Genomic DNA, 27,947 nt, shown 5'->3' with positions numbered 1-27,947 from the left:
TGGTCAGATGATTGGGTGTCACTTGTGTCATATGTCTGTACGTGAGATTTCCTCATTGCTAAATGTCTCTAGGTCCACTGTTTCTGATGTGATAGTGAAGTGGAAACATGAAGAGACACATACAGCACAAAAGTGTACACACTGACCTCGTCTGTTGACTGACAGAGACCGCAGGCAATTGAAGGAGGTTGTAATGTGTAATAGGCAGATGTCTATCCAGACCATCACTCTGTAATTCCAGACTGCATCAGGATCCACTGCAAGCACTATAACAGATGTTGGGAGATGAGAAAACTTGGATTTCATGGTCAAGCGGTTGCTCATAAACCACACATCATGCCGGTAAATGCCAAATGAAGCCTCGCTTGGTGTAAGGAGTGTAAACATTGGACGATAGAACAGTGGAAAAACGTTGTGTGCAGTGGCAAATCATGACACACAATGTGCTGATCCAATGGCAGGGTGTGGGTATGGTAAATGCCCAGTGAATGTCATCTGTCAGCATGTGTTGTGCCAACAGTAAAAATTGGAAGCGGTGGTGTTATGGTGTGTTCATGTTTTTCATAGGAGAGCTTGCACCCTTTGTTGTTTTGCATGGCATTATCACAGCACAGGCCTACATTGATGTTTTAAGCAAATTCTTGCTTCCCACTGTTGAAGAGCAATTTGGGGATGGCGATTGCATCTTTCAACACAATTGAGCACCTATTCATAATGCACAGCCTGTGGTGGAGTGGTTACACGAGAGTAACATCCCTGTAATGGACTGGCCTGCACAGAGTCCTGACCTGAATACTACAGACCACCTTTGGGATGTTTTGGAACGCCGACTTTGTGCCAGGCCTCACTGACATCGATACCTCTCCTCATTTCATCAGTCCCTGAAGAATGGGCTGCCATTCCCCAAGAATCCTTCCAGTACCTGATTGAACATATGCCTGCAAGAGTGGAAGCAATCATCAAGGCAAAGGATGGGCCAACACCATATTGAATTCCAGCATTACCGATGGAGGGCGCCATGGACTTCTAAATCATTTTCAGCCAGTTATCCGGATACTTTTGATCACATAGTGTATTTCCCTAGCTGCTCATTTCCTTTTCTTTCTCCTTGCAGAATAGGTGGGCTGCTTCTAGGCAGCAATACTCAATCTACTAAGAGGGCTTGTGTAGCCAGACCTCCAGACCCACAACTTACACAGAGTTCTTCACTCAGTAGCTACACAATACATGCTGTTGGTCAGAAGGTGTTTTTGATTGCACTCAGTAGCTACAGAATACATGCTGTTGGTCAGAAGGTGTTTTTGATTGTGAAGCCTAAGGAGGGCAGCTTTGAGAAGGTATCACCTTTTTATATTCGAAAAGGTTTACAGGGCATTGCAAGTACACTGAAATCAGTCAAGTGATTGTGTACTGGAACACTGTTTGTTGAAACTGTTAGATTCCAACAAGCAACAAACCTCTGGAAAGCTAAATGCCTTGGCAAATAACCTATAGAAATGGAGTTCCACATCGACTTGAACTATAGCAAAGATATTGTGTCATGTAGAGATCTGGCCATCATTCCCAAGGAGGAGTTGAAAGATGAGTGGGCTCAAGAAGGGATCTTTGGTGTGCAAAATATATTGAAAAGTGTGGATTGGGATCTCGTAAAACCTGACTCCTTCATCCTTACCTTGAATAGCGCAAACCTCCCAGAACATATCAGGGCAAGTTGTTTCGTCTAAGCGTACAGCCCTGTGTCTCCAACCCAATGTGCATTTTTAAATGCCAACACTTTGGGCATACCACTTTAGGATGTAACGGTGAAGCCAATTGTGGCAAATGCGGCAAGGCTGCCCATGGCGGAGTTAGTTGCTTCTCTCCTCCAAAGTGTGTAAATTGCTCTGGAGATCACCCTGTCTGGAGTAGGGACTGCATTGTCTTCCGCAAAGAAAAAAAAAAAAAAAAATTAGAGAAAATTAAAACATCGAAATGCATCCCCTAGGGTGAGGTCAAGGAACTCTATAAGGCCATACAGCCTCCCACATTCACTACATCTTTTGCTTCAGCCCATAACAAGCCTATTTCGAGAACTAGCACTTCTACACAAATGGAGGTTGCTAGCATTAGCACTAGTACCTGTGTGTGTCAGTGCACTAATCAAGCAGCAGTTGTTTGAGGGCCCATAGCCCTCTCGAGAACATCAGAGAAAATCACAGTTGCCATCATTGTGGAGCTCCCAGTGTTGCCAAAGGAAGAGCCTGGTAAAAAATCTGGCACTACCTCCACTGCTGCAGTAGCTCCTACAAAACCCTCCCAGACCAAAATAGAAGACGGGAAGCTTCCACAGCAGGCAAAAACAGGTGGACCATGTCATGTCATTTAACTTGATGGTTCTATTGCTTCTGCTTCAGAGCTGATGGATTGCAAATTTTACTCTGCCTAAAGGATGGTCTGACTGGGGAGAGACCCAAGGGAGTGGTTGCTGTGTTTGTCAGTAACACACCCGAGTCCTCTGCTCTCTTGTTGTTAATAGACCTATAAGCATTAGCCATTGCAGTTCATGTAGGTCATAAGATAACTATCAGTTCCCTGTCTTTACCTCCACAGGATGTGATAGACTCTGAGGCTCCCACAGGTCTTATTGCACAACTCTCCCACCTGTTTCTCCTACTGGGTGATTTCAGTGCCCATAATGTATTATGGGATTCGAATTATACTTGCCCCAGGGGTTGAGTATTGGAGAATCTCATGATGTCTCAGGAGCTGTACGTCGTCAACACAAGCAGTCTCCTCATTTCTCGACTCCTACTGGATTGTCCTCAGCCATCAACGTCTTTTTCTGCTCTCTGCCTCTTGCAGAGTCAGCACAGTGGGAAGCAACTCATGACCTTCATTCCAGTGACCACTTCCCACTGTGGAGCCACCAACTGAATGGAGGATTGCTTGATCTTAAGCAACCAAAATGGATGGTCACCAGGACTAACTGGTGCAGTTCAGCCAGGTGGCTGTGTCTGAACACCAGTGTCCAACAGTGTCCAGAATGGGTGCACCACATCACACGAGTGATCCATTGTGCCATCCCAAAGTCTTCAGATCATTATAGGCAACGTGTACCTTGGTCGGCTGTTGAGTGCCATTCAGCAGTCTGGGACAGGCATGCAGCTCTTTGACAGTTTAAATGCTGCCCAACAGCAGACAACCTCACAGTCTTTCATGTTGTAAGAGCCAAGGCTTGACGCATAATTAAGGGTAGCAAGAAAAGGTCGTGGCAAGCATTCCTAGACTCCATCAACCATTCCACTTGTTCTACAAAAGTATGGGAAGCCATCAGGAGGATTCCGATAAACACAGATGTTTACCAATTGCAGCAGTGCTGAGACAGGGATGTATCCAAACAATGCCCAGAGACATTGCTCAGATGATGCCAGAGCATTTTGGTGCGACTACTGCCAGTGCCAGCCACAGTCTGGCCTTTGCCACTACCATGTGACTGCAGAGAGGGGCAAAATGGACTTCAGGTCCCACAGTTCTGTCTTACAACTTTTCTCTATGTGGGAGCTGGAATTGGCATTGTGTGGGACTCTTGATACTGCACCCGGTCATGACCAAATCCAGTAATGCTTGCTTCAACATTTGCCAGAATCATCAAAGGATATCCTCCTCAAATGTCTTAATTTGATATGGCAGAGAAGCCAGCTTCACAAGTCTTGGAGAGAGGCAGTATTTATAGCTCTCCTGAAACCAGGAAAGGACTGCACATGCTTAGTAAGTGCCAGAGTGTCTCCTTAACAAGCTGTGTAGAAAAAAAAAGAACTCTAGAGCAAATGGTTAACTGTTGTCTGGTTTGGTTGTTAAACACCAGGCAACTCCTTCGTCACTCTCAGTGTGGATTCCAGAGATTTTAGTCCAGTGTCAACAATATGACCCTGCTAGAGGTGGCTACGCAACAGGCTTTCCTACGTAAACACCATTGTCTTGTTGTATTCTTTGACGTCGGCAAGGCCTACAACACTACTTGGAGACAAACTGCTCTCAAGCAACTGCATCAATGGGGCTTTTGTGGCCCCCTCCCTAGTTTCATGTGATCTTTCTTGTCTGAGCGGTTTTTAGGTCGCACATTGGTGACGTGCTGTTGGATTGTTTTGTACAGGAGAACGAAGTTCCTCAGGGCAGTGTTTTAAATGTTACCCTCTTTGCTATAGCCATAAACAGAACCTCGTCTACGATAATGAGTCCCATACAGTGCTCCTTATTTGTGGATGATTTTGCAGTTCTTTTCCTACTGCAGTATGGCAACAGGAACTAATCAGTTGCAACATATGTTGAAGGGGCTGTAGGAATGGGCTACAAAGACTGGTTTTATGTTTTCTGTGGAGAAGTGGATATGTTTTCATTTTAATCGTTCTCGTCATATTTTTAATTAACCTGCATTGCATATATGGAACACCATTCTTGCGTTTAAAGAATGTATGTGGTTTTTGAGCCTCATTTTTTATTCCAAGCTGTTGTGCTTACCGCACATGAAGGACATGAAAGCAAGGGCCCAGAAGGAACTAAACATTTTGAAGTGTCTTAGCCACATGTCTTGGGGAGTGAACAGGGTCCATCTGCTCCAGTTTTATAGGGCTTTCATTCGATCGCGACTGGACTGTGAGTGCACAGTGTATTAGTCAGCGAGGCCTTCATGCCTGAAAATCATGGATGCTGTACACCATGAGGGGATTAGGCTGACCATAGGCGCTAACAGGACCAGCTTCATAACCATTCTCTGTGCTGAGGCTGGTGCACCATCACTTACCTTCTGGTGGCAGCTTCTCATGGTGCATCAGGCAAGTAAGCTCCTCACTACTCCCATTTCCTCAGCATACTATACCATTGCTCATCCAACTATGGAACGTGTCTTAACGAATTGTCCATCGGAAATGAAGCCATTTGGGATCCATGTGAAATATGTGCTGGAGTGTCTTGGTATGGAGCGTGTACAGTTTCAAATTCGGGCTTTTAAGTGACAGCCACCCGGGTTACAGCAGAGGCCCAGAGTAATTTTGGATAGTGGAGTACTAGAGGGACTGCCCTCCTGCTTCTGTTTTTAGTGCAATATTTTCCAACATTTGAAAAGGGCATGATGTCTATGTTGCTGTTTTTACGGATGGGTCCAAACAAGTGAGACTCCATTGGTTGCTCTTATTTTTTTTCCAGTGTCATGTCCTCAAGATTCAATTTCCACCAAGTTTACTGTATCTGGAGCTGAACTATCTGCAATCTGGAGGTCACTGGAGGAGATGAGATGTTCTGTCCCTGGTAAATTCCTCATCTGCTTTGACTCCCTGAGTGCTCCTCAGTCCCTGCAATGCTTGTATTCAGTTGATAAACTAGTCCAGGACATCCAGGACACCTTCTCTGGCAACAATGGCTGCAGAAGGATGTGTCCTCCTTCTGTGTGCCAGGGTGCATGGGTATTGCAGGGAACAAAAGGGTGGAGTAGCAGCCAAGGAGGCTTGTCTTGATCCTCGGTTGGTTCAATGTTGCATCGCCCTGCATGGGGAGATGAGTGGCTGGAAGTGACAGACAAAAAGCTCTGTCCAGTAAAGCCTGCAACACAGCAGTGGTGTACCTCCTTCCAGCCATGCCGACATGATGGGGTTCTCCCTACTCATCTTTGCATAGGCCACAGCCCTGTGATGCCCGGCTACTTGCTCCTGCGGGAGAACTCTCCAAAGTTTGGTGCTTGTGGTGTACATCACTGTGTGCCACATTTTATTGGACTGTGTTTATTTTTTGATGAGAAGGCAGCAGAAGATTTTCCAACAGACCTGCCCTCTATTTTATGTAATATTCACATGGATGTATTGAGAGCTTTAAGGTATTGTGATACGTCCAACTTGTTTCCTAAAATATTAGTGAGATGTTCTTAATGTGTTAACAGGGTGACTGGCTCACCCATGTTTTCTGTTAGTCAGCCACCTTTCTCTTAGAGACTGTATACACATTCATTTGTTTTAATGAGGGTCATGGTGCTGATAACCTTGCCGTTGAGTTCCCATAAGCTTCACACACACACACACACACACACACACACACACACACACTCTCTCTCTCTCTCTCTCTCTCTCTCTCCCTCCCTCCCCCCCCCCTTACCCCCCCCTCTCTCTCTCTCTCTCTCTCTCTCTCTCACACACACACACACACACACACACACACACGAATTGCTGGATTGCGCCATTGAAGTAAAAGTATTATTTGCCAAAGACATCATATCATCCTACCCATTGTATTTGGTGACTTGGTTGAATCCTTTCAGCCATTTTTTGGGTTCTGACTGGGGCCTCCAAAAACATTGATAGATGTATCATGTACAGCTGACTTACTGCTGGCTTGGAATCCAGTGGCTCCTGAGTATAAGGACCTTTTAGAATGATGTATTGCTTCTGTTCATGTTTCTGTCCTCATAGGTGATGGCTTTTACATCACCTAATTGGAGCCATGATGTAGATGTTTTGAAGTGGCTGGTGTCTTCATGAAACAATGTCACGTCATAACCACAATCAAGTACAATATAAAACTTGGCTCTTCAATGAAATACAACATTTATCACTGAAAGAATGTTTATTGTGAACACTAATACAGAGCTGACTTCCTGGACAGAGAGTGCAGTTACTTATACAAACTTTGAATATTCCAGAATGGTGGTATTTAAACATACACTGGATATTTCAGAACATACAAACATTACAAATATAAGCTATTTCAAGAACCTTCCAGAACTGGTAAATGCTAAGATAAATAACAAATAATTGCTGGTGATTGAATTTGAACTGATGATCTGCAGCACACTAGCCAAACCAGCAATGCTAACCACCAAGCCACAGTGCATGTGCCAGAGCTTGTGGCAGTATGTTGGCTACCTGACTGTTAAAGTCCTTGCTTGTTTAACTAATTTCCTTATTTCCCTTTGAACTATTACCCATAAAGATGTCATTTACTATCTGAACTATTAATTTCTGACATTATACAGATGTTTTTTGACAACTTTCCTTAAGAGAACACAATTTATCTTGTAATATGAAATCAGTCCCCCCCATGAACCATGGACCTTGCCGTTGGTGGGGAGGCTTGCGTGCCTCAGCGATACAGGTAGCCGTACTGTAGGAACAACCACAATGGAGGGGTATCTGTTGAGAGGCCAGACAAACTTGTGGTTCCTGAAGAGGGGCAGCAGCCTTTTCAGTAGTTGCAGGGGCAACAGTCTGGATGATTGATTGATCTGGCCTTGTAATACTAACCAAAACGGCCTTGCTGTGCTGGTACTGCGAATGGCTAAAACCAAGGGGAAACTACAGCCGTAATTTTTCCCGAGGGCATGCTGCTTTACTGTATGGTTAAATGATGATGGCGTCCTCTTGGGTAAAATATTCCGAGTAAAATATTCCGGAGGTAAAATAGTTCCCCATTCTGATCTCCGGGCGGGGACTACTCAGGAGAATGTTGTTACCAGGAGAAATAAAACTGGCATTCTATGGGTCAGAGGGTGGAATGTCAGATCCCTTAATCGGGCAGGTAGGATAGAAAATTTAAAAAGGGAAATGGATAGGTTGAAGTTAGATATAGTGGGAACTAGTGAAGTTTGGTGGCAGGAGGAACAAAACTTCTGGTCAGGTGATACAGGGTTATAAATACAAAATCAAATAGGGGTAATGCAGGAGTAGGTTTAATAATGAATAAAAAAAAATAGGAATGCGGGTAAGCTACTACAAACAGCATAGTGAACACATTATTGTGGCCAAGATAGACACGAAGCCCATGCCTACCACAGTAGTACAAGTTTATATGCCAACTAGCTCTGCAGATGACGAAGAGATTGATGAAATGTATGATGAGATAAAAGAAATTATTCAGATAGTGAAGGGAGACGAAAATTTAATGGTGAATGGTGACTGTAATTCGGTAGTAGGAAAAGGAAGAGAAGGAAACGCAGTAGGTGAATATGGAATGGGGGTAAGGAATGAAAGAGGAAGCTGCCTGGTAGAATTTTGCACAGAGCGTAACTTAATCATAGCTAACACTTGGTTCAAGAATCATGAAAGAAGGTTGTATACATGGAAGAAGCCTGGAGATACTGGAAGGTTTCAGATATATAATGATAAGACAGAGATTTAGGAACAAGGTTTTGAATTGTAAGATATTTCCAGGGGCAGATGTGGACTCTGACCACAATCTATTGGTTATGAACTGTAGATTAAAACTGAAGAAGCTGCAAAAAGATGGGAATTTAAGGAGCTGGGACCTTGATAAACTGACAGAACCAGAGGTTGTAGAGAGTTTTAGGGAGAGCACTAGGGGAAGAAATACAGTAGAAGAAGGATGGGTAGCTTTGAGAGATGAAATAGTGAAGGCAGCAGAGGATCAAGTAGGTAAAAAGACAAGGGCTAATTGAAATCCTTGGGTAACAGAAGAGATATTGAATTTAATTGATGAAAGGATAAAATACAAAAATGCACTAAATGAGGCAGGCAAAAAGGAATACAAACATCTAAAAAATGAGATTGACAGGCTAAGCAGGGATGGCTAGAGGTCAAATGTAAGGATGTAGAGGTGTATATCACTAGTGGTAAGATGGATACTGCCTACAGGAAAATTAAAGAGACCTTTGGAGAAAAGAGAACCAATTGTATGAATATCAAGAGCTCAGATGGAAACCCAGTTCTAAGCAAAGAAGGGAAAGCAGAAAGGTGGAAGGAGTATGTAGAGGGTCTATACAGAGGCGATGTTCTTGAGGACAATATTATGGAAATGAAAGAGGATGTAGATGAAAATGAAACGGGAGATATGATACTGTGTGAAGAGTTTGACAGAGCACTGAAAGACCTAAGTCGAAACAAGGCCCCGGGAGTAGACAACATTCCATTAGAACTACTGATAGCCTTGGGAGAGCCAGCCCTGACAAAACTCTACCATCTGGTGAGCAAGATGTATGAGACAGGCGAAATACGCTCAGACTTCAAGAAGAATATAATAATTCCAACACCAAAGAAAGCAGGTGTTGACAGATGTGAAAATTACCGAACTGTCAATTTAATAAGCCATGGCTGCAAAATAGTAACACGAATTCTTTACAGACGAATGGAAAAACTGGTTGAAGCTGACCTCGAGGAAGATCAGTTTGGATTCCATAGAAATGTTGGAACACGTGAGGCAATACTGACCCAACGACTTATCTTAGAAAATAGATTAAGGAAAGGCAGACCTTCGTTTCTAGCATTTGTGGACTTGGAGAAAGCCTTTGAAAATGTTAACTGGAATACTCTCTTTCAAATTCTGAAGGTGGCAGGGGTAAAATACAGGGAGCGAAAGGCTATTTAACATTTGTACAGAAACCAGATGGCAGTTATAAGAGTCAAGGGGCATGAAAGGGAAGCAGTGGTTGGGAAGGGAGTGAGACAGAGTTGCAGCCTGTCCCCGATGTTATTCAATCTGTTTATTGAGCAAGCAGTAAAGGAAACAAAAGAAAAATTCGGAGTAGGAATTAAAATCCATGGAGAAGAAATAAAAACTTTGAGGTTTGCCGATGACATTGTAATTCTGTCAGAGACAGCAAAGGACCTGGAAGAGCAGCTGAACGGAATGGACAGTGTCTTGAAAGGACGATATAAGATGAACACCAACAAAAGCAAAACGAGGATAATGGAATGTAGTCGAATTAAATCAGGTAATGCTGAGGGAATTAGATTAGGAAATGAGACACTTAAAGTAGTAAAGGAGTTTTGCTATTTGGGGAGCAAAATAACTGATGATGGTCAAAGTAGAGAGGATATAAAATATAGACTGGCAATGGCAAGGAAAGCGTTTCTGAAGAAGAGAAATTTGTTAACATTGAGTATAGATTTAAGTGTCAGTAAGTCGTTTCTGACAGTATTTGTATGGAGTGTAGCCATGTATGGAAGTGAAACGTGGACGATAAATAGTTTAGACAAGAAGAGAATAGAAGCTTTCGAAATGTGGCGCTACAGAAGAATGCTGAAGATTAGATGGGTAGATCACGTAACTAATGAGGAGGTATTGAATAGAATTGAGATGAAGAGAAATTTGTGGCCCAACTTGAGTAGAAGAAGAGATTACTAGGTAGGACATATTCTGAGGCATCAAGGGATCACCAATTTAGTATAGGAGGGCAGCGTGGAGGGTAAAAATCGTAGAGGGAGACCAAGAGATGAATACACTAAACAGATTCAGAAGGATGTAGGTTGCAGTAGGTACTGGGAGATGAAGAAGCTTGTACAGGATAGAGTAGCATGGAGAGCTGCATCAAACCAGTCTCTGAACTGAAGACCACAACAACAAACAACATGAAATCAGTGTTAGTTCATTGTTTATCCTAACCATTACCTTTGCCATGCACGAGACAATATAATTTCTTTTGTAAACTGAGGCTTTCAAGGTGCCTTATTGCATCCAAGTGGAAGACCTGCATTCGACCATTGAGCCACACACAGTTATATTATTTAGTGACATTCTTTATTGTTTTCGTGGGAAGGCAGCTGTGAAATATTGAAAGAAGTTCACCTGTTAACACATTAAATGTAGAATTAACATCAGTCACATTATACACGTCCCTTCAGTCAGTTTGCTGCGGGATGCCTTGAAACTTTCCTGTAAGAATGCCTTGTGACTTTCTGTTGTCCGTTCAGTAATCACCGAGTGAGGTAGCACAGTGGGTAGCACATTGGACTCATGTTCTGGAGGATGAAGGTTCAGATCTCAATTTGGTCATCCTGGTTTAGTTTTCCCATAATTTCCCTAAATCACTTAAGGCAAATGTCAGGATTGTTCCGTTGAAAGGGAATGGCCAATTTCTTTCCGTTACTCAATCTGAGCTTGTGCTCCATATTTAATTACCTCTTTGCCAAAGGGACACTAAATACTATGCTTCCTTCCTTCCTTATTCAGTAATCACTGAACTATTTGGCTAAATGGCTACGTATGGATAGTTTCAGAGAGGCCACTCAGTCATTAAGTATTTAGCTGCAAATATGTTATTCATTATTGTACTGTTTTCCTGTACAATTCTGGTAGGAAAAATCAGCAAAAGAATTATGGTTGTAAGTGTTAAATAAAATTTCCAAAGCATTTCTTTTATCTGAATCTTTCAGAAAATTATTGTTAAAATTTACGTAGACTTTCTGTTCCCTTTTTTCATCTGATAAATGGCTTAATAGTGAGCCTAATTTTTCTAGAAATATTTAAAAATATCCTAATAGGAATCTGTATACTGCAATAATTATAAACGAATATTCCCGTTGAATCAGTTCACAAGCACAGGGTTCCACTTTTTGATCAAAGTGTGAACTATTAATTTCAATAGATTTGACTGTAATAATATTTTAACATATGAAACAAAACCTCCTTTCTCCACACTTTCTCTACAGAAATAGGGTACTAATTTATAGTTCTCTGTGTTTAACATTTGGATTCCTGTGCTTATGTGGTGCTTGGTCAGGAATAACACATGAACTTCATTTTGACATTCTGTGTTGTGTATGCAGACAAGAAATTAATTAACTTTGTCTATAATCCTCCACCATTCTGACGCATCATAGTAAGCTTTTCCAGACAAAGTTATTTTCTGTGTAGCACTCACCAGAGCCTCTTTTAAAGCAATGTTTTTCAATGAGCCTTTAATAACAGGCACCATGCCATTGGTGGTATTTTGAATGGTCAGTTAAGCTTATCTGTTTCTTTCCCTACTGTTGAAGTGTAGACAATGCCTTATATACTCGCCTTCCAATAGCAGCAACTGACACCGTTAATGCGAGCTCCGCACAAAGTCAGCACCAACGCAGGCAAGAATTCGATTAATAATCAATGCAATAGTATGGATTGGGTTATCTGTTTAATTCAGTAGTTAACATTAAGAGTGTGACTGTAACTACTTGAGAAGCAATAACAGGAGTGAGATGATTTGTCTTAATGACAGTGTATAACAACGATTTCAGTAATGACCAGCTGTATGCTTTTGTCAGGGAGTTTAGAAAATGTGACATCATTCATGTGTGTGCAAACAGAGGTACTTCCCAAAGTCTGAGCTACTTTGACTTTCTGTCCATTTTGGTAATTTTTGCTCTATCCAGTATAAATGCTGCTTCTGGCATCGCACTCTCAGTCTTGACACTTTATATTTTCTATGAGGTTTCAGGATTGCAGCCAGATCATGTTGACTTCTTGCCACAACACTTTGGCTGGCAACTGTCCAGCTGTCTTTAGGTAAGTGTCCACAGCTGGAGACTACTAGTTCTCGGCGTTGACTTTATAGAAAAAATTGGCACAAAAACACATGCACATTGGCAGCCATCAAAGGAGCATCCTATATCGAAATCTGCGCTCCTGCAAATGCTGTTCCATCTGTGCCGCACAGGCAGGTGTGTAAAGGTGAAACTACATGTACGCCTCTGTTGGAATATGCACTCGCGTCGCTAAAAACAAATGTCAGATGTCTCCAGATTTGTCATTATTAATAAAATGTTTTCTCTCAGAAGAAATTAAAGATATCACTGGGTCCCAAGCCTTGTCCTGTTGAAAGCCATTGTCATGATTTATAAGATTTTTGTGCTAGACGTATTTCCACAGATTCTTTAATTACTGAATCCAAAAGCATCTTGCTGGGGTCAAGATTGTTGTGGCAGAATAGTCCACAGAGTGCCCTATGGTAATACAATGATCAGCTATGGCTGACTTACTGGGCAGTGAAAGGCAAGTGTGGTGCTCATTTTCAGTGCATCTTTCATGTACTGTGGATATTGTCTGACCTATGTAAGCTTCGCCACACTGGCAAGAAATTTTGTAAATCTCAGCCTTCCACAGACCCAGATCATCCTCTACCAAACTGAGAAGGGCACTAATCTTTGCCGGTCGCTAGAGGATTACTTTAACTTGATGTCTCCTTAGAATCTTGTCTGCTTTAGATGAAAGGTTCCCAACGTAAGCAAGGAACACCCTGGATTTGGACAGCTTCTTATCTTCTTGATGTAGTAGGCAGTCATGTTTCTTCCTCCTTAGCGCTGTAAGAATCTGATGTGGAGAGTAACCATTGTCTTTGAACACCAACTGTAAATGTTCTAGCTCATTGGTAAGTCTGTCTCCATAAGAAACAACATTAGCCTGGTGCACCAACATTTTAAGGATGCCATTGAAGGCTGATGGCAGCTTGACGCTTTCAGATAAAGGTTCAAATGCATTGGCTTATGGTAGACAGAATGCCCTAATGACCCATCCACTCTCCTAGTAACCAAAAGCTCCAGAAATGGTAAGCAATGATCCTTCTCTATTTACAACGTAAACTGCATATTCTAGTGGATTTAATTCTGATAAAGTTCGCTACCAGAGGGGAGAGACGACTGCTCATGGCAACATCATCGATCTGCTCAAAATATTCATTGTTCAGTAAAAAGTAGATAGAGAACGTGATGAAAAAGTGCTGTTATATCAGCCGTGAACTTAATGTTTATGAGTGACACAGGGTCCGTAAGAGGAACCTTAGTGAAAACTGAGATGACATCGAAGCTCACTGAGTTGAAGTGACTTCAGACTATTGATAAAGTCAGCAGAGTTGTGAACATGATACCCACACTTGTCCACAAAATGTCTCAGTCGAGAGGCAAGATGTTTATAGTTTATAGTAAGCCCACGGATACGGATCTTTATCTGCAAGTGTTGAGCTGCCATCGCCCTTCACAAACTACCTGCATCCTCAGAATGTTGTGCACTGGGCTCATGTTGTTTCCGATGTAAACAGCCTCACAAATGAGCTAGAACATCTATAATCAGTTTTCAAAGCTAAGAAATGTGACCACTCACAACAACAATATGATAAGGAACTGCTCAAGTCCTGAGCATTCCTTCCACATGTCGGCAACCTTTTTTCTAAAGTAGCCAGGATCCTAAGGAAACATCCAGTTAAAGTAAACTTCTGGCCACCAATGAAGATTTATGCCCTTCTTGTTCAGTAAAGGACAATCTGGCCCTGCAGAAGGCCAGGATTTACAGAATTCCTTGCCAGTGTTGTGAAGCTTATATAGGTCAGACGATATCCACAGTACATGAAAGGTGCATTGAAAATGAGCACCACACTCACCTTTCACAGCCCAGTAAGTCGGCCATAGCAGAGCATTGTATTACCATAGGACACTCTGTGGACTATTCTGCCACAATAATCTTCATCTCAGCAAGATGCTTTTGGGATTCAGTAATTAAAGAATCTGTGGGGATACAACCAGCACAAAATCTTATAAACCATGACAGTGGCTTACAACTGGATGAGGCTTGGAACCCAGTGAACTCTTTAATTTATTCAGAGAGAAAACATTTTATTCATAATGACATGTCTGGTGACATCTGACGTTTGTTTTTAGCAGTGCGAGTGCGCATTCTGAGAGAGGGCGAACATGTAGTTTCATCTTTACACACGCACCTGCACGCCCCATATGGAATGGTATTTTCAGAGGACACAGATTTCAATAGAGGGCGCTCCTGTGATGGCTGCCAAAGTGATTGCATTTCTGCACCAATTTTTGCTGTAAAGCGACAGTGTGAACTAGCAGTCTCCAGTGGCGGACACTCACATGAAGACGGCTGGACAGTTGCCTGCCAAAATATTGTGGCAAGAAGTCAACATGATCTGGCTGCAATCCTGAAACTTCATAGAATATTCAGTAAGCTGGGAAAACTGCTTTATATTTATTAGGAGAGAACAAATTATCATCATTTCATTTTCTGAATTCATATGACAAGAATCAGAAAAAAACACAGTTAATTCACCAACTGTCAGCTGGTTAAAGCATTTCATCTCACACATGTGTATATGGAATTCATACAGTTTTAAAAGAATCTTCTTGAGTATGGAACATTGTGTGGTTCACCAATTTGATGAAGGAATTTTTAATGATTGGTGTGATATACCTGTAGGTCTGCAACAATACATGCATAAATGATTACATTCTAGACAAACTGATATTCAAGTACATTGTATCTTCAGTACATTGTCATAGCGTACCAAGTAAAAAATTGAGGCAAATTAAGTGTGCATGTAATTATTTTTGTTTTCCTCTAGTTGGTCAAGATCCTCGACTGGTCAACTCTGATTTATTCAATGGATTCCTTCTATCAGCTCAGCAAGAAACAAGTTGTGAGAAAAGCCAAGAAGTAAATTTGGATGTCTACCTTATGAATGGTTACAGGATATTGCTCAAGGTTCTGACTACAGAAAGATCAGACCAGGTTCTTGAGGTACATGTTTCATTGTCCTTACAGCTTATATCTGTTATAACCACATTATTGTGTACATAACTTTGCAGAACAGTAGCGCAGTATTGCGTCAAGTTGTATTGAGTTTTGTAGTTTACCTGGGCACTGGGTCACAAACATCTACATTGGAAGACAAGAAAAATTGTCACTAATAACAGGGGTGAAAATCTTTTGTGCTAGGAAGAGAGAGCATTATTTAATTCAAAAGGCAAGCACTAATCAGGATGTAAAAAGGCACTGTTTAGGCTGAAAAAAAGAAGAAGAAATGAATACACTTTACAAGGCAAATTATATTGAACTCTGTGATGGGAGTACGAGTGTGGGAAATGATATGAAATTTAAATCATTGGCTACTAAATTCAATAAATTATTCCTAATTGCCTATCAAAAGCAGATCCAATATACTTACTTAGACAAGGAATTCATACTCTCCATCAGATTTGTCAAGTGGTCTATTAGAAAGATCACAAAGATCATTGGGTCACTGAAAAGTAGTAACTGTTCTGGCTATGATATCTCAGCCAAAATACACTGAAGTGCCAAAGAAACTGGTTTAGGCATACATATTCAAATACAGAGATATGTAAACAGGCAGAATATGGCACTGTGGTCGGCAACACGTATATGAGACAGCAAGTGTCTGTCACAGTTGTTAGATCAGTCACTGCTGCTACAATGGTAGGGTATCAAGTTTTTTCCTGTATGACTATTTCACGAGTTTACTGTGAATATCAGGAATCTGGTAAAGCCTCAAATCTCCGACATTGCTGCGGCTGTAAAAAGATTGTGCAAGAACGGAACCAATGACAACTGAAGAGAATCAGTCAACATGACAGAAGTGCAACCCTTCTGAAAATTGCTGCAGATTTCAATGCTGGGCCATCAACAAGTGTCAGCGTGCAAACCATTCAACAAAATATCATCGATTTGGGGTTTCAGAGCCGAAGATCCTTTCGTGTACCCTTGATGGCTGCATGAAAGGAAGCTTCATGGCTCACCTGGGCCTGTCAACATCGACATTAGACTGTTGTTGACTGGAAACATGTTGCCTGGTCGTATGAGTCTTGTTTCAACTTGCATTGAGTGGATGGACATGTACGGGTATGGAGACAACCTCTTGAATCCATAGACCTGTATGTCAGCAGGGGACTGTTCAAACTGGTGGAGGCTCTGTAATGGCATGGGGCATGTGCAGTTGGAGTGATATGGGACCCCTGATACGTCTAGATACAACTCTGACAGGTAACACGTACATAAGCATCCTGTCAGATCACCTGCATCCATTCATGTCCATTGTGCATTCCGACCAACTTGGGAAATTCCAGCAGGAGAATGTGACACACCACATGTCATGGAAAATTGTACTGAAATGCAGGAGGATCTGCAGCGAATTGACGCATGGTGCAGGGAATGGCAATTGAATCTCAATGTAGACAAGTGTAATGTGCTGCGAATACATAGAAAGATAGATCCCTTATCATTTAGCTACAAAATAGCAGGTCAGCAACTGGAAGCAGTTAATTCCATAAATTATCTGGGAGTACGCATTAGGAGTGATTTAAAATGGAATGATCGTATAAAGTTGATCGTCGGTAAAGCAGATGCCAGACTGAGATTCATTGGAAGAATCCTAAGGAAATGCAATCCGAAAACAAAGGAAGTAGGTAACAGTACGCTTGTTCGCCCACTGCTTGAATACTGCTCAGCAGTGTGGGATCCGTACCAGATAGGGTTGATAGAAGAGATAGAGAAGATCCAACGAAGAGCAGCGCGCTTCGTTACAGGATCATTTAGTAATCGCGAAAGCGTTACGGAGATGATAGATAAACTCCAGTGGAAGACTCTGCAGGAGAGACGCTCAGTAGCTCGGTACGGGCTTTTGTTAAGGTTTCGAGAACATACTTTCACCGAAGAGTCAAGCAGTATATTGCTCCCTCCTACGTATATCTCACGAAGAGATCATGAGGATAAAATCAGAGAGATTAGAGCCCACACAGAAGCATACCGACAATCCTTCTTTCCACGAACAATACGAGACTGGAATAGAAGGGAGAACCAATAGAGGTACTCAGGGTACCCTCTGCCACACACCGTCAGGTGGCTTGCGGAATATGGATGTAGATGTAGATGTAGAATTGCTATAGAGTGGCTCCAGGAACATTCTTCTGAGTTTAAACATTTTCGCTGGCCACCAAACTCCCCAGACATGAACATTCATGAGCATATCTGGGATGCCTTGAAAGTGCTGTTGAGAAGACATCTCCACCCCCCTGTGCTCTTATGGATTTATGTACAGCCCTGCAGGATTCATGGTGTCAGTTCCCTCCAGCACTACTTCAGACATCAGTCGAGTCCTTGCCATATCATGTTGTGGTATTTCTGTGTGCTCGTGGTGGCCCTACATGATATTAGGCAAATGTACCAGTTTCTTTGGCTCTTCAGTGTGGTAATGTCTTGTACTGGCTTCGTACTGCCACAGTTGGGTTACCTTTGTAATCAGCTGGTGAGTCAAGGAGTTTTTCCTGGAAGACTGAAGTACGCATTACTAACGCCAGTATATAAAAGTAAAGATAAATAGCTGACCTCTAATGATAGATCAGTCTCAGTCCTTCCTGTGTTATCTAATATTTTTGAGAAAGTTGCTTACAGCAGAATGCTGAACCACTTTTCTGAGAATATCCTTTTAACAACACTTCAGTTTGACTTGCGTAAAGGCTTCTCTATGCAGAATGCAAAATGTGATCTCACAAACCCAATTCTAGCAAAAACAACAAGAATTACACTACTGGCAATTTCTGTGGTCTTGCCAAGGCCTTTGACTATAAAGATCATAAAACTCTGCTAGGGAGACTAAAATGGTATCGCATTAAAGGCCTTCCTCTTGCATATCTTAAAAGTAGAAAAGAAGAGGATCACAAATTATCATATGATGTAACAGGAATAATATTCAGAATGGGGAAACATTAAACATGATTTGCCACAGGTCTTGGAGGCTGATGCTCTCCGGTTCCTGATCTGCATAGATGATTTACTGAGAACATTGGAGGGCTGTTCAAAGACAATAATGTTTGCTGATTATAAAAGGTCCACACCAGACACAGTCAACAGAATAATGGACCGGGCCACAATTGGTTCACAGCCAGCATCTTAACACTGAATCTTGCATAAACTCATATTATGCTATTCAGGATAAATAAAAATGACTTGCAGATACCAGAAGTAGAGATCAATAAGTGTACACTAGGTGATAGCACTTTCTGTGTGCATGTGGGTAATAAACTGAGGTGGCAACAACTTGTGGATAAGTTAGCCAAGAAGCTCAGTTCTGTTTGCTTTGCACTCAGAAATATCTCTCACTGTATTGACCCGCATAAAAAGTAGTTAGCATACTTTCATTCAGTTCATCCCTAAGGCTCTTCTGGGTTATTATAGTTAAGGTGAAAAAAGTGTTGTTCTACAGTAGCATGCAATACAAATATTGTTTAAAATTGATGACTGGACATATTTGACAAGCCTCTTCATAGACCTAAGGATTCTTACACATAAATACCAATCATTACATATACTCCCTAATGATAGTTGCACTCAATCACAAAAGTAAATTTAGAAGAAACTCAGCAAAATTCACAAGCACAACACTAGAAGTAGAAATAATTTCCGTATAGAGTATGCATGCTTCTCAAGGGTTCAGAATGAAGCTTTACATTCTGTGTCAAAAGTCTGTAAGAGGGTGCCATTGGATATTAGGCAGGAAATTGGAAATCCTCAAATATTTAAACATAAAGTAAAAGAAATACCTTATTAACCGCTCCTACAGTATATCTGAATACTTGGATTCGTCAGTGTAAATTCTGCGTAACTGTAATATTTTTATTAGATAGATCATGATTTTTCCATAATATAGACACCAATAGTGATCTGTCTAAAGTAAAAATGCTTTGTTTGAAGTACTAGATAATAACAACAGTGAGCGATATAGGAGGAGCAACAGTCACTTTTTCCAAAGTAACTATTTTGCTCCTGCTGCTGATAAAGGCTATGGCCAAACGTTTTTTGTATATGTCTTTTAATTGTGCCCGTCTGCAACATAACGTGTCTTTTTTACAGTGAGTACCAATCTGTTCTTTCCTTCATTGTTGTTATTTTGCTCCTAACATACTTGTATTAAATAATCTAGAAGTAACTAACATGCTTATTGGTTTCAGTAGATTAGTGTTTGTCATAATTTATTGTTAGTATACTTTATGGAAGTAGCTATCAGTGGTTGCTTTTGCCTGTTAATGTATCACTTGACGCATTCCACATCCCTGTAGGCTCTCTTTCATGATGGGATTGATGGAACACAGTGTGTGAATGAATGAATAAGTGCAAATATTATGTAAGTTTTTTCATCACTGTCACACCTCCCTGACCTTTTGCGTCATGTTTTAAGAATGGTTAATTCAGATGTATACAATGGAATGCATAACGACAATCCCTCTTTCTGCCATATGTACACTGAGGTAATAAAAGACATGGGGTAGTGATATGCACACATACAGATGGTGGTAGTATCACGTACACAAGATATAAAAGGGTGGTTCATTGGTGAAGCTGTCATTTGTAGGTGATTCATGTGAAAAAGTTTCCCATGTGATAATGACTGCACGATGGAAATTAATAAACTATGAACATGGAATGGTAGTTGGAGCTAGATGCATGAAACACTCCATTTGGAAATGTTAGGGAATTCAGTATTCTGAGATCCACAGTGTCAAGAGTGTGCTGAAAATACCAAATTCCAGCATTACCTCTGACCCAGACAACAAAGTTGCCAGTGGCCTTCACTTAACAACCAAGAGCAGCTATGTTTACCTAGAGTTGACAGTACTAACAAACAAGCAACAGTGCATAAAATAATTGCAGGAATCAGTGTGGGATGTATGCCGAACATACCTGTTAGGATAGTGTGACAAAATCTGGCATTAATGGGCTATGGCAGCAGAAGACTGATGCAAGTGCCTTTGCTAACAGTACGACATCGCCTAGAGCACCTCTGCTGCCCATATGACTATATTGATTGGACTCTAAACAACTGAAAGTGACCATATCAGTTGGACCATGATAGACTGGAAAACTGTATCCTGGTCATGTGAGTCTCGATTTCAGCTGGTAAGAGCTGATACAAGGATTTGAGTGTGGCACAGACCCCAGGAAGCCATGGACCCAAATTGTCAACAACACACTGTAAAACCTGGTGGTGGCTGCATAATGGTGTGGGTTGTGTTTACATGGAATGATTGGGTCCTCTTATGCAACTGAACTGATCATTGACTGGAAATGGCTATATTCACCTGCTTGGAGAACATTTGGAGCCATTCATGGACTCATGTTCCCAAATATGTCACCAGGCCACAATTATTCGCGATTGGTTTGAGGAACATTCTGGAAAGTTTGAGGGAATGATTTGACCACCCAGATTGCTTGACATAAATCCCATTGAATATTTATGGGACATTATCAACAGGTCAATTTGTGCACAAAATCCTGCACTTGAATTTTCACAGTTATAGATGGCTATAGAGGTAGCATGGCTCAATACGAAGGGGTACCCAAAAAAAAAATCATAATTTTTTTTTAAAGCTAGATATTTTCAAATTGTTTACAAAACCTTATCCCCTTCAAAATACTCTCCATTACAACTAATACATTTGTCCCACTGGTGCTTCCACTGTTCAAAACATATTTTGTAGTTATCTTTAGAAATAGCTGACAGCTACTCTCTTGTTTTTTTCTTGACTTCTTCAATGTTGTTAAATTGGTGTCCTTTCATGCCCCTCTTCATGAATGGAAACAAGAAAAAGTTGCACAGAGCCAGGTCAGATGAAAAAGGTGAGTGGGCAGCGGAACCATGCCATTTTTAGCCAAAAACTGTCTAACAAAGATGGCTGAGTGAGCAGATGCTTTCTCTACATCTACATCCATACTCCACAAGCCACCTGACGGTGTGTGGCGGAGGGTACCTTGAGTACCTCTATCGGTTCTCCCTTCTGTTCCAGCCTCGTATTGTTCGTGGAAAGAAGGATTGTCGGTATGCTTCTGTGTGGGCTCTAATCTCTCTGATTTTATCCTCATGATCTCTTCGTGAGATATACGTAGGAGGGAGCAATATACTGCTTGACTCTTCGGTGAAAGTATGTTCTCGAAACCTTAACAAAAGCCCGTACCGAGCTACTGAGCGTCTCTCCTGCAGAGTCTTCCACTGGAGTTTATCTATCATCTCCGTAACGCTTTCGTGATTACTAAACGATCCTGTAACGAAGCGTGCTGCTCTTCGTTGGATCTTCTCTATCTCTTCTATCAACCCTATCTGGTACGGATCCCACACTGCTGAGCAGTATTCAAGCAGTGGGCGAACAAGCGTACTGTAACCTACTTCCTTTGTTTTCGGATTGCATTTCCTTAGGATTCTTCCAATGAATCTCAGTCTGGCATCTGCTTTACCGATGATCAACTTTATATGATCATTCCATTTTAAATCACTCCTAATGCGTACACCCAGATAATTTATGGAATTAACTGCTTCCAGTTGCTGACCTGCTATTTTGTAGCTAAATGATAAGGGATCTATCTTTCTATGTATTCGCAGCACATTACACTTGTCTACATTGAGATTCAATTGCCATTCCCTGCACCATGCGTCAATTCGCTGCAGATCCTCCTGCATTTCAGTACAATTTTCCATTGTTACAACCTCTCGATACACCACAGCATCATCTGCAAAAAGCCTCAGTGAACTTCCGATGTCATCCACCAGGTCATTTATGTATATAGTGAATAGCAACGGTCCTATGACACTCCCCTGCGACACACCTGAAATCGCTCTTACTTCGGAAGACTTCTCTCCATTGAGAATGACATGCTGCGTTCTGTTATCTAGGAACTCCTCAATCCAATCACACAATTGGTCTGATAGTCCATATGCTCTTACTTTGTTCATTAAACAACTGTGGGGAACTCTATCGAACACCTTGCGGAAGTCAAGAAACACGGCATCTACCTGTGAACCCGTGTCTATGGCCCTCTGAGTCTCGTGGACGAATAGCGTGAGCTGGGTTTCACATGACCGTCTTTTTCGAAACCCATGCTGATTCCTACAGAGTAGATTTCTAGTCTCCAGAAAAGTCATTATACTTGAACATAATACGTGTTCCAAAATTCTACAACTGATCGACGTTAGAGATATAGGTCTATAGTTCTGCACATCTGTTCGACGTCCCTTCTTGAAAACGGGGATAACCTGTGCCCTTTTCCAACCCTTTGGAACGCTACGCTCTTCTAGAGACCTACTGTACACCGCTGCAAGAAGGGGGGCAAGTTCCTTCGCGTACTCTGTGTAAAATCGAACTGGTATCCCATCAGGTCCAGTGGCCTTTCCTCTTTTGAGCGATTTTAATTGTTTCTCTATCTCTCTGTCGTCTATTTCGTGATCTACCATTTTGTCATCTGTGCGACAATCTAGAGAAGGAACTACAATGCAGTCTTCCTCTGTGAAACAACTTTGGAAAAAGACATTTAGTATTTCGGCCTTTAGTCTGTCATCCTCTGTTTCAGTACCATTTTGGTCACAGAGTGTCTGAACATTTTGTTTTGATCCACCTACCGCTTTGACATAAGACCAAAATTTCTTAGGATTTTCTGCCAAGTCAGTACATAGAACTTTACTTTCGAATTCATTGAATGCCTCTTGCATAGCCCTCCTCACACTACATTTCGCTTCGCGCAATTTTTGTTTGTCTGCAACGCTTTGGCTATGTTTATGTTTGCTGTGAAGTTCCCTTTGCTTCCGCAGCAGTTTTCTAACTCGGTTGTTGTACCACGGTGGCTCTTTTCCATCTCTTACGATCTTGCTTGGCACATACTCATCTAACGCATATTGTACGATGGTTTTGAACTTTGTCCACTGATCCTCAACACTATCTGTACTTGAGACAAAACTTTTGTGTTGAGCTGTCAGGTACTCTGAAATCTGCTTTTTGTCACTTTTGCTAAACAGAAAAATCTTCCTACCCTTTTTAATATTTCTATTTACGGCTGAAATCATCGATGCCATAACTGCTTTATGATCGCTGATTCCCTGTTCTGCGTTAACTGTTTCAAATAGTTCGGGTCTGTTTGTCACTAGAAGGTCTAATATGTTATCGCCACGAGTCGGTTCTCTGTTTAACTGCTCAAGGTAGTTTTCAGATAAAGCACTTAAAAAAATTTCACTGGATTCTTTGTCCCTGCCACCCGTTATGAACGTTTGAGTCTCCCAGTCTATATCGGGCAAATTAAAATCTCCACCCAGAACTATAACATGGTGGGGAAATCTACTCGAAATATTTTCCAAATTATCCTTCAGGTGCTCAGCCACAACAGCTGCTGAGCCAGGGGGCCTATAGAGACATCCAATTATCATGTCTGAGCCTGCTTTAACCGTGACCTTCACCCAAATCATTTCACATTCCAATCTGAGTTCAGGATTTCATTACTGTTTACGTCTGGTTTCAGCCAACTTTCTGTCCCTAGTACTATATGGGCGTTGTGACCGTTTATTAATGAGAGCAGTTCTGGGACCTTTCTATAGACGCTCCTGCAGTTTACTATTAGCACATTAATATTGTTATTCTCTGTTGCATTTTGCCTACTCCTACCTTGCCGCGTCTCAGCAGGCGTCTTGTCAGGCCTAGGGAGGGAATTCTTTAACCTAAAAAACCCCCATGTGCACTCCACACGTAATCTTTGTCGTGATGGAAGAAATAGTCTCCTGTGTGCCACAAATCGGGCCTTTTTTTCATAAACACTGTTGTGCAATCTTCTTAAAACTTCCAAATAAAAGGTTTGATTGACAGTCTGACTTGGGGGAACAAACTCTGAATGAACTATGCCCTTGGCATCAGAAAAGCAAATCTGCATTGTTTAGATGTTTGAGTCGAAGAACTTTTTTTGGGTTGAGTGACAATGACGTCTTACATTGGCTTGACTGTTGCTTTGTTTCTGGTTATAACCATAGTGCCATGACTCATCACCATCACCTTGCTAGAAAATCTGCATCAGTTTCAAGTTGTTGTTTCAAAGCATGACATTTTTCAACTCGGTGTTCTTTTTGATTGTCAGTCAGAAGCATAGGAACCAATTTGGCAACAACCCTTTTCATCCCCAAATCTTCCATTAAAATTCACGGAACCGAGCTCCAAGATAACCCACTAATCTCTGACAGTTGATCAGTTGTGTGTCGACAGTCTGCGAGCACAAGCTCTTGAATTTTTCAACATTTTCATTGGTACGGGCAGTTGACAGATGTCCAAAATGAAGTTTGTCATGAATCAACATGTTGCCATTTTTAAACTGAACAAACCATTCATACACTTGAGTTTTTCCCATAGTGTCATCTTGGTAAGCTGTTTTCAACATTAAAAGTTTCAGCAGCATTTTTACTAAGTAGAAACAAAAATTTCACAGCTGCACATTGTTGACTTAAACATGCCATCATAAAAAATGAAACAAGAACAAAACTGAGGTAGCAAAAACAGTCATTACAGATGAACAAAACAAGCCAGGTTGACAACACAGGCGGCACTGAACTGGCAATGAGTTGCACTATGTACACCAAGCGGCAGAAATGCGTACTACACAAGCTCTGGCCAGGGCAATGTTATTCTGATTTTTTGTGGGTACCCCCTCGTATTTCCACATGGGACTTCCAGTGTCTTATTGAGTCCATGCCACATCAACTTGCTGCACTATACTGGGCAAAAGGAGGTCCATCACAATATTAGGAGGTATCCTATGACTTTATCACCTCCGTGTATAAGGAGCAGTCAGCTGAAAATGAGACAGTTGAAAAAGTAAGTAAACTGTTTATTATTTCAAAAGCAGTTTCCATAACTATTAATAAATTTATACCAGTTTGAGACAGTATGGTCAGTGCTTTCATGGAAAAATGTTTGCGGTAGTTTATGGAACCCGATTTTACCCAGGTGTGCACCTCCTCACCCGAAGCAAATCAATGGCCATGAATGGACCACAAATGTCTTTCTTCAAGGTGCCAAAAATATGGAAATCGCTTGGAAAGAGATGAGGACTGTATGGAGACCATGTAGAGCTACAGTTACAATGTTGAACTCTGCTTTATGTGCAAGTTCACTTTTCATCACTTCATCTACATATAAACTCCATAAGCAATCTTGGGGTGTGTGGCAGAGGTTGCTTTATGTACTGCTGTCACTTCCCTTTTTCAGTTGCCCCATGGGGGCTCTAATCTCTCTAATTTTGTTTTCATGGCTCTTTTGCTAGATATACAAGATCTGTTCAAAAAATTCCAGTTTGTAATTTCATGCCAGTCATGTGTTGGAGAGAAACATGGTTGGCATTGCTGCACACATCTGTGTTTAATGTGTATCTCCTGGAAGTTTCATTGTTGTATGTCTGATAGTTATTGTTCAGCACTGTGTTGAGTAGAATGTTGTATGTCTCACGGTTTGCAAATTTCGAGATGGCAAAGTTAGAGGAGCAACACGATGGGTAAAATTTTGTGTGATACTCAAGAAAATCTTTACAAAGACACACTAAGTGCTGCAGGAAGCCTATGACAATGAGTGCTTAAGCCATACTTGGTGTTACAAATGGTTCACACAGTTTAAAAGTGGGGAGATGAAAGTTAAAGATGACGTCATTCAGGGTATTCTTCAATGTTTATCGCTGATGCTCATGTCAGAAACATCAATGAAATTAAGCGTGCCAATCGAAGACTGACTAGCCGAGAGAGTGCAGAAGAATGTAACATTGCAGTTGGATCATGTCATGAAATCGTGACACAGCATCTTGGAATGCATCGTTCTGCCGCCAAGTTCATCCCACGGCTCGTGAGTCATGACCAGAAAGACCTTCGCTTCTCTGTCTGTAAAGAGCTTTTGAATTGTGCAAATGAGAAAAAGATGTTCATTAAGACAATCATAACTGGTGATAAGATGTGGGTCTACGGTTATCATGTTGAGACCAGGGTTCAATCTTCACAAGGGATTGGGAAAGGTTCTCCAAGACCAGGAAAAGCTTGTCAGGTCAGGTCAAATGCCAAAGGCATGCTGATAGTTTTCTTTAACTTTGAAGGATTAGTTCATCATGAATTCATGCCAAAGGGACAAACTGTTAATCAGTGGTACTATCGGGACATGTTGCGACACCTGCAAGAAAATGTGAGAAGGGAATGATCTGAAATGTGGCGAAGGAAATTCGTGCCTCTTGCATTATGATAATGTACTCGCACACTCATCCCAGTTAGTGGGAGACTGTTGCACAAAAAATGAAATCACTGTGCTGCCTTATCCTCCATATTCTCCAGATCTGGTCCCTGCAAACTTTTTTTTTATTTGCAAAGTTGAAAATCCCCGTTGAATGGGCGAAGATTTGCAGCAATAGGCAAGATAAAAGAAAATTTGCAGGTGGACTTTCGCGTGGTGCAGTGGGAGGCATATGAAGACTGCTTCCAGAAGTGGAAATGGCATTGGTAGTGGTGTATCAATTGTGGAGGAGAATATTTTGAAAGAGACCATGCATAATAAGTAAAAGGTAAGCACAGAAAAATTTTGTGGACAAAGTTCTGGAATTTTTTAAACAGATCTGGTATGTAGGAAGAAGCAGTATATTTGTTTGACTCTTCTAGGTGTGTATGTTCTCCGAACTTCAAGAGTAAATCACTCTATGATGGAGAATGTCTCTCTAGCAGTGTTTGCCAGTGGACGTAGTTGATTGTCTCTGCGACATTTTTAATGCTTACCAAATGAACATGTAACACAGCACATTACTCTTCATTGGATCATCTCTTATTTCTTCTATCAGTCCTGTCGGACAGAGATACCGTACTGCTGAGCAATATTCAAGTCTTGGTTGAATGAGGGTTTCATAATCTGCATTGTGAATGATTGTCTTTACTTGCTCCCAAACTTAATTTTCCATAAGGGGATATTTCACTGATTTTCTGTTTCCTTATGAAATTTGATCATAAGAATTAAATAAAAGTAATTTTATTGTAATATTTTTGCAAAGGTGTGCAGAGAAATAGTAACAGTTTGAGCCTTTTCCCAAAAAGTAGTCATCATAACTCTGCCACTGGAGCAGAGGTGGTGGGTGCTTCTACTCCATTATTTGTCTAATTTGTGGTTAGTAGTGATGCGCTTATGACTTGTATCCTGTTATAATTAAACAGAGAAAAGCATCTTTTTTATATGCATACTGGAACAATTTTTCTTCGGAGATTGTTTGCTGTGCAACACTTATTATTACTGTACAGCACTCTTGGTGCATGTAGCCAAGGTCATCTGGATGTAACTATATACAGATATATGGCTCATGTTGAATTCTGAAGCAATTTCATTAACAATGAAAAGCCTTTTGAAATAGATTGTGCACTTTGCAAACATGGTGCTGTTGCTGACATTGTGTCTTGTGTTTTTTAATATTTGACTCATTCATACACTTTCCCATTTCTTAAGAAATTATGTCCGTACTTGACCTCTTTCTGTGCTAACCACAAAAACAAATACACCTTGTTATTCATGTACAGTCATTTTGTACTCTCTACACAGCTGTTTACTAGGTAATCATCATGAAACACTTTGCCAAGGACTATATTGGGTTCTGCATATTAAGAG

General features: G+C 41.2%; 1 protein-coding gene across 1 annotated transcript in view; it reads left to right on the top strand.

The window, feature by feature from the left end:
- The window catches only part of LOC126263503 (sorting nexin-17), a 92,232-nt gene that overhangs the window by 24,774 nt on the left and 39,511 nt on the right, over positions 1–27,947 (top strand). Inside the window, exon 3 of the mRNA XM_049960599.1 lies at positions 15,083–15,258. Coding sequence (XP_049816556.1) covers positions 15,083–15,258 — 176 coding nt within the window. The remainder of the gene's footprint in view (positions 1–15,082; positions 15,259–27,947) is intronic.

The sequence above is a fragment of the Schistocerca nitens genome, chromosome 1 (genome assembly GCF_023898315.1).
Source record: "Schistocerca nitens isolate TAMUIC-IGC-003100 chromosome 1, iqSchNite1.1, whole genome shotgun sequence".
Lineage (NCBI taxonomy): Eukaryota > Metazoa > Arthropoda > Insecta > Orthoptera > Acrididae > Schistocerca > Schistocerca nitens.
This window is presented reverse-complemented; position numbering and strand designations above follow the sequence as displayed.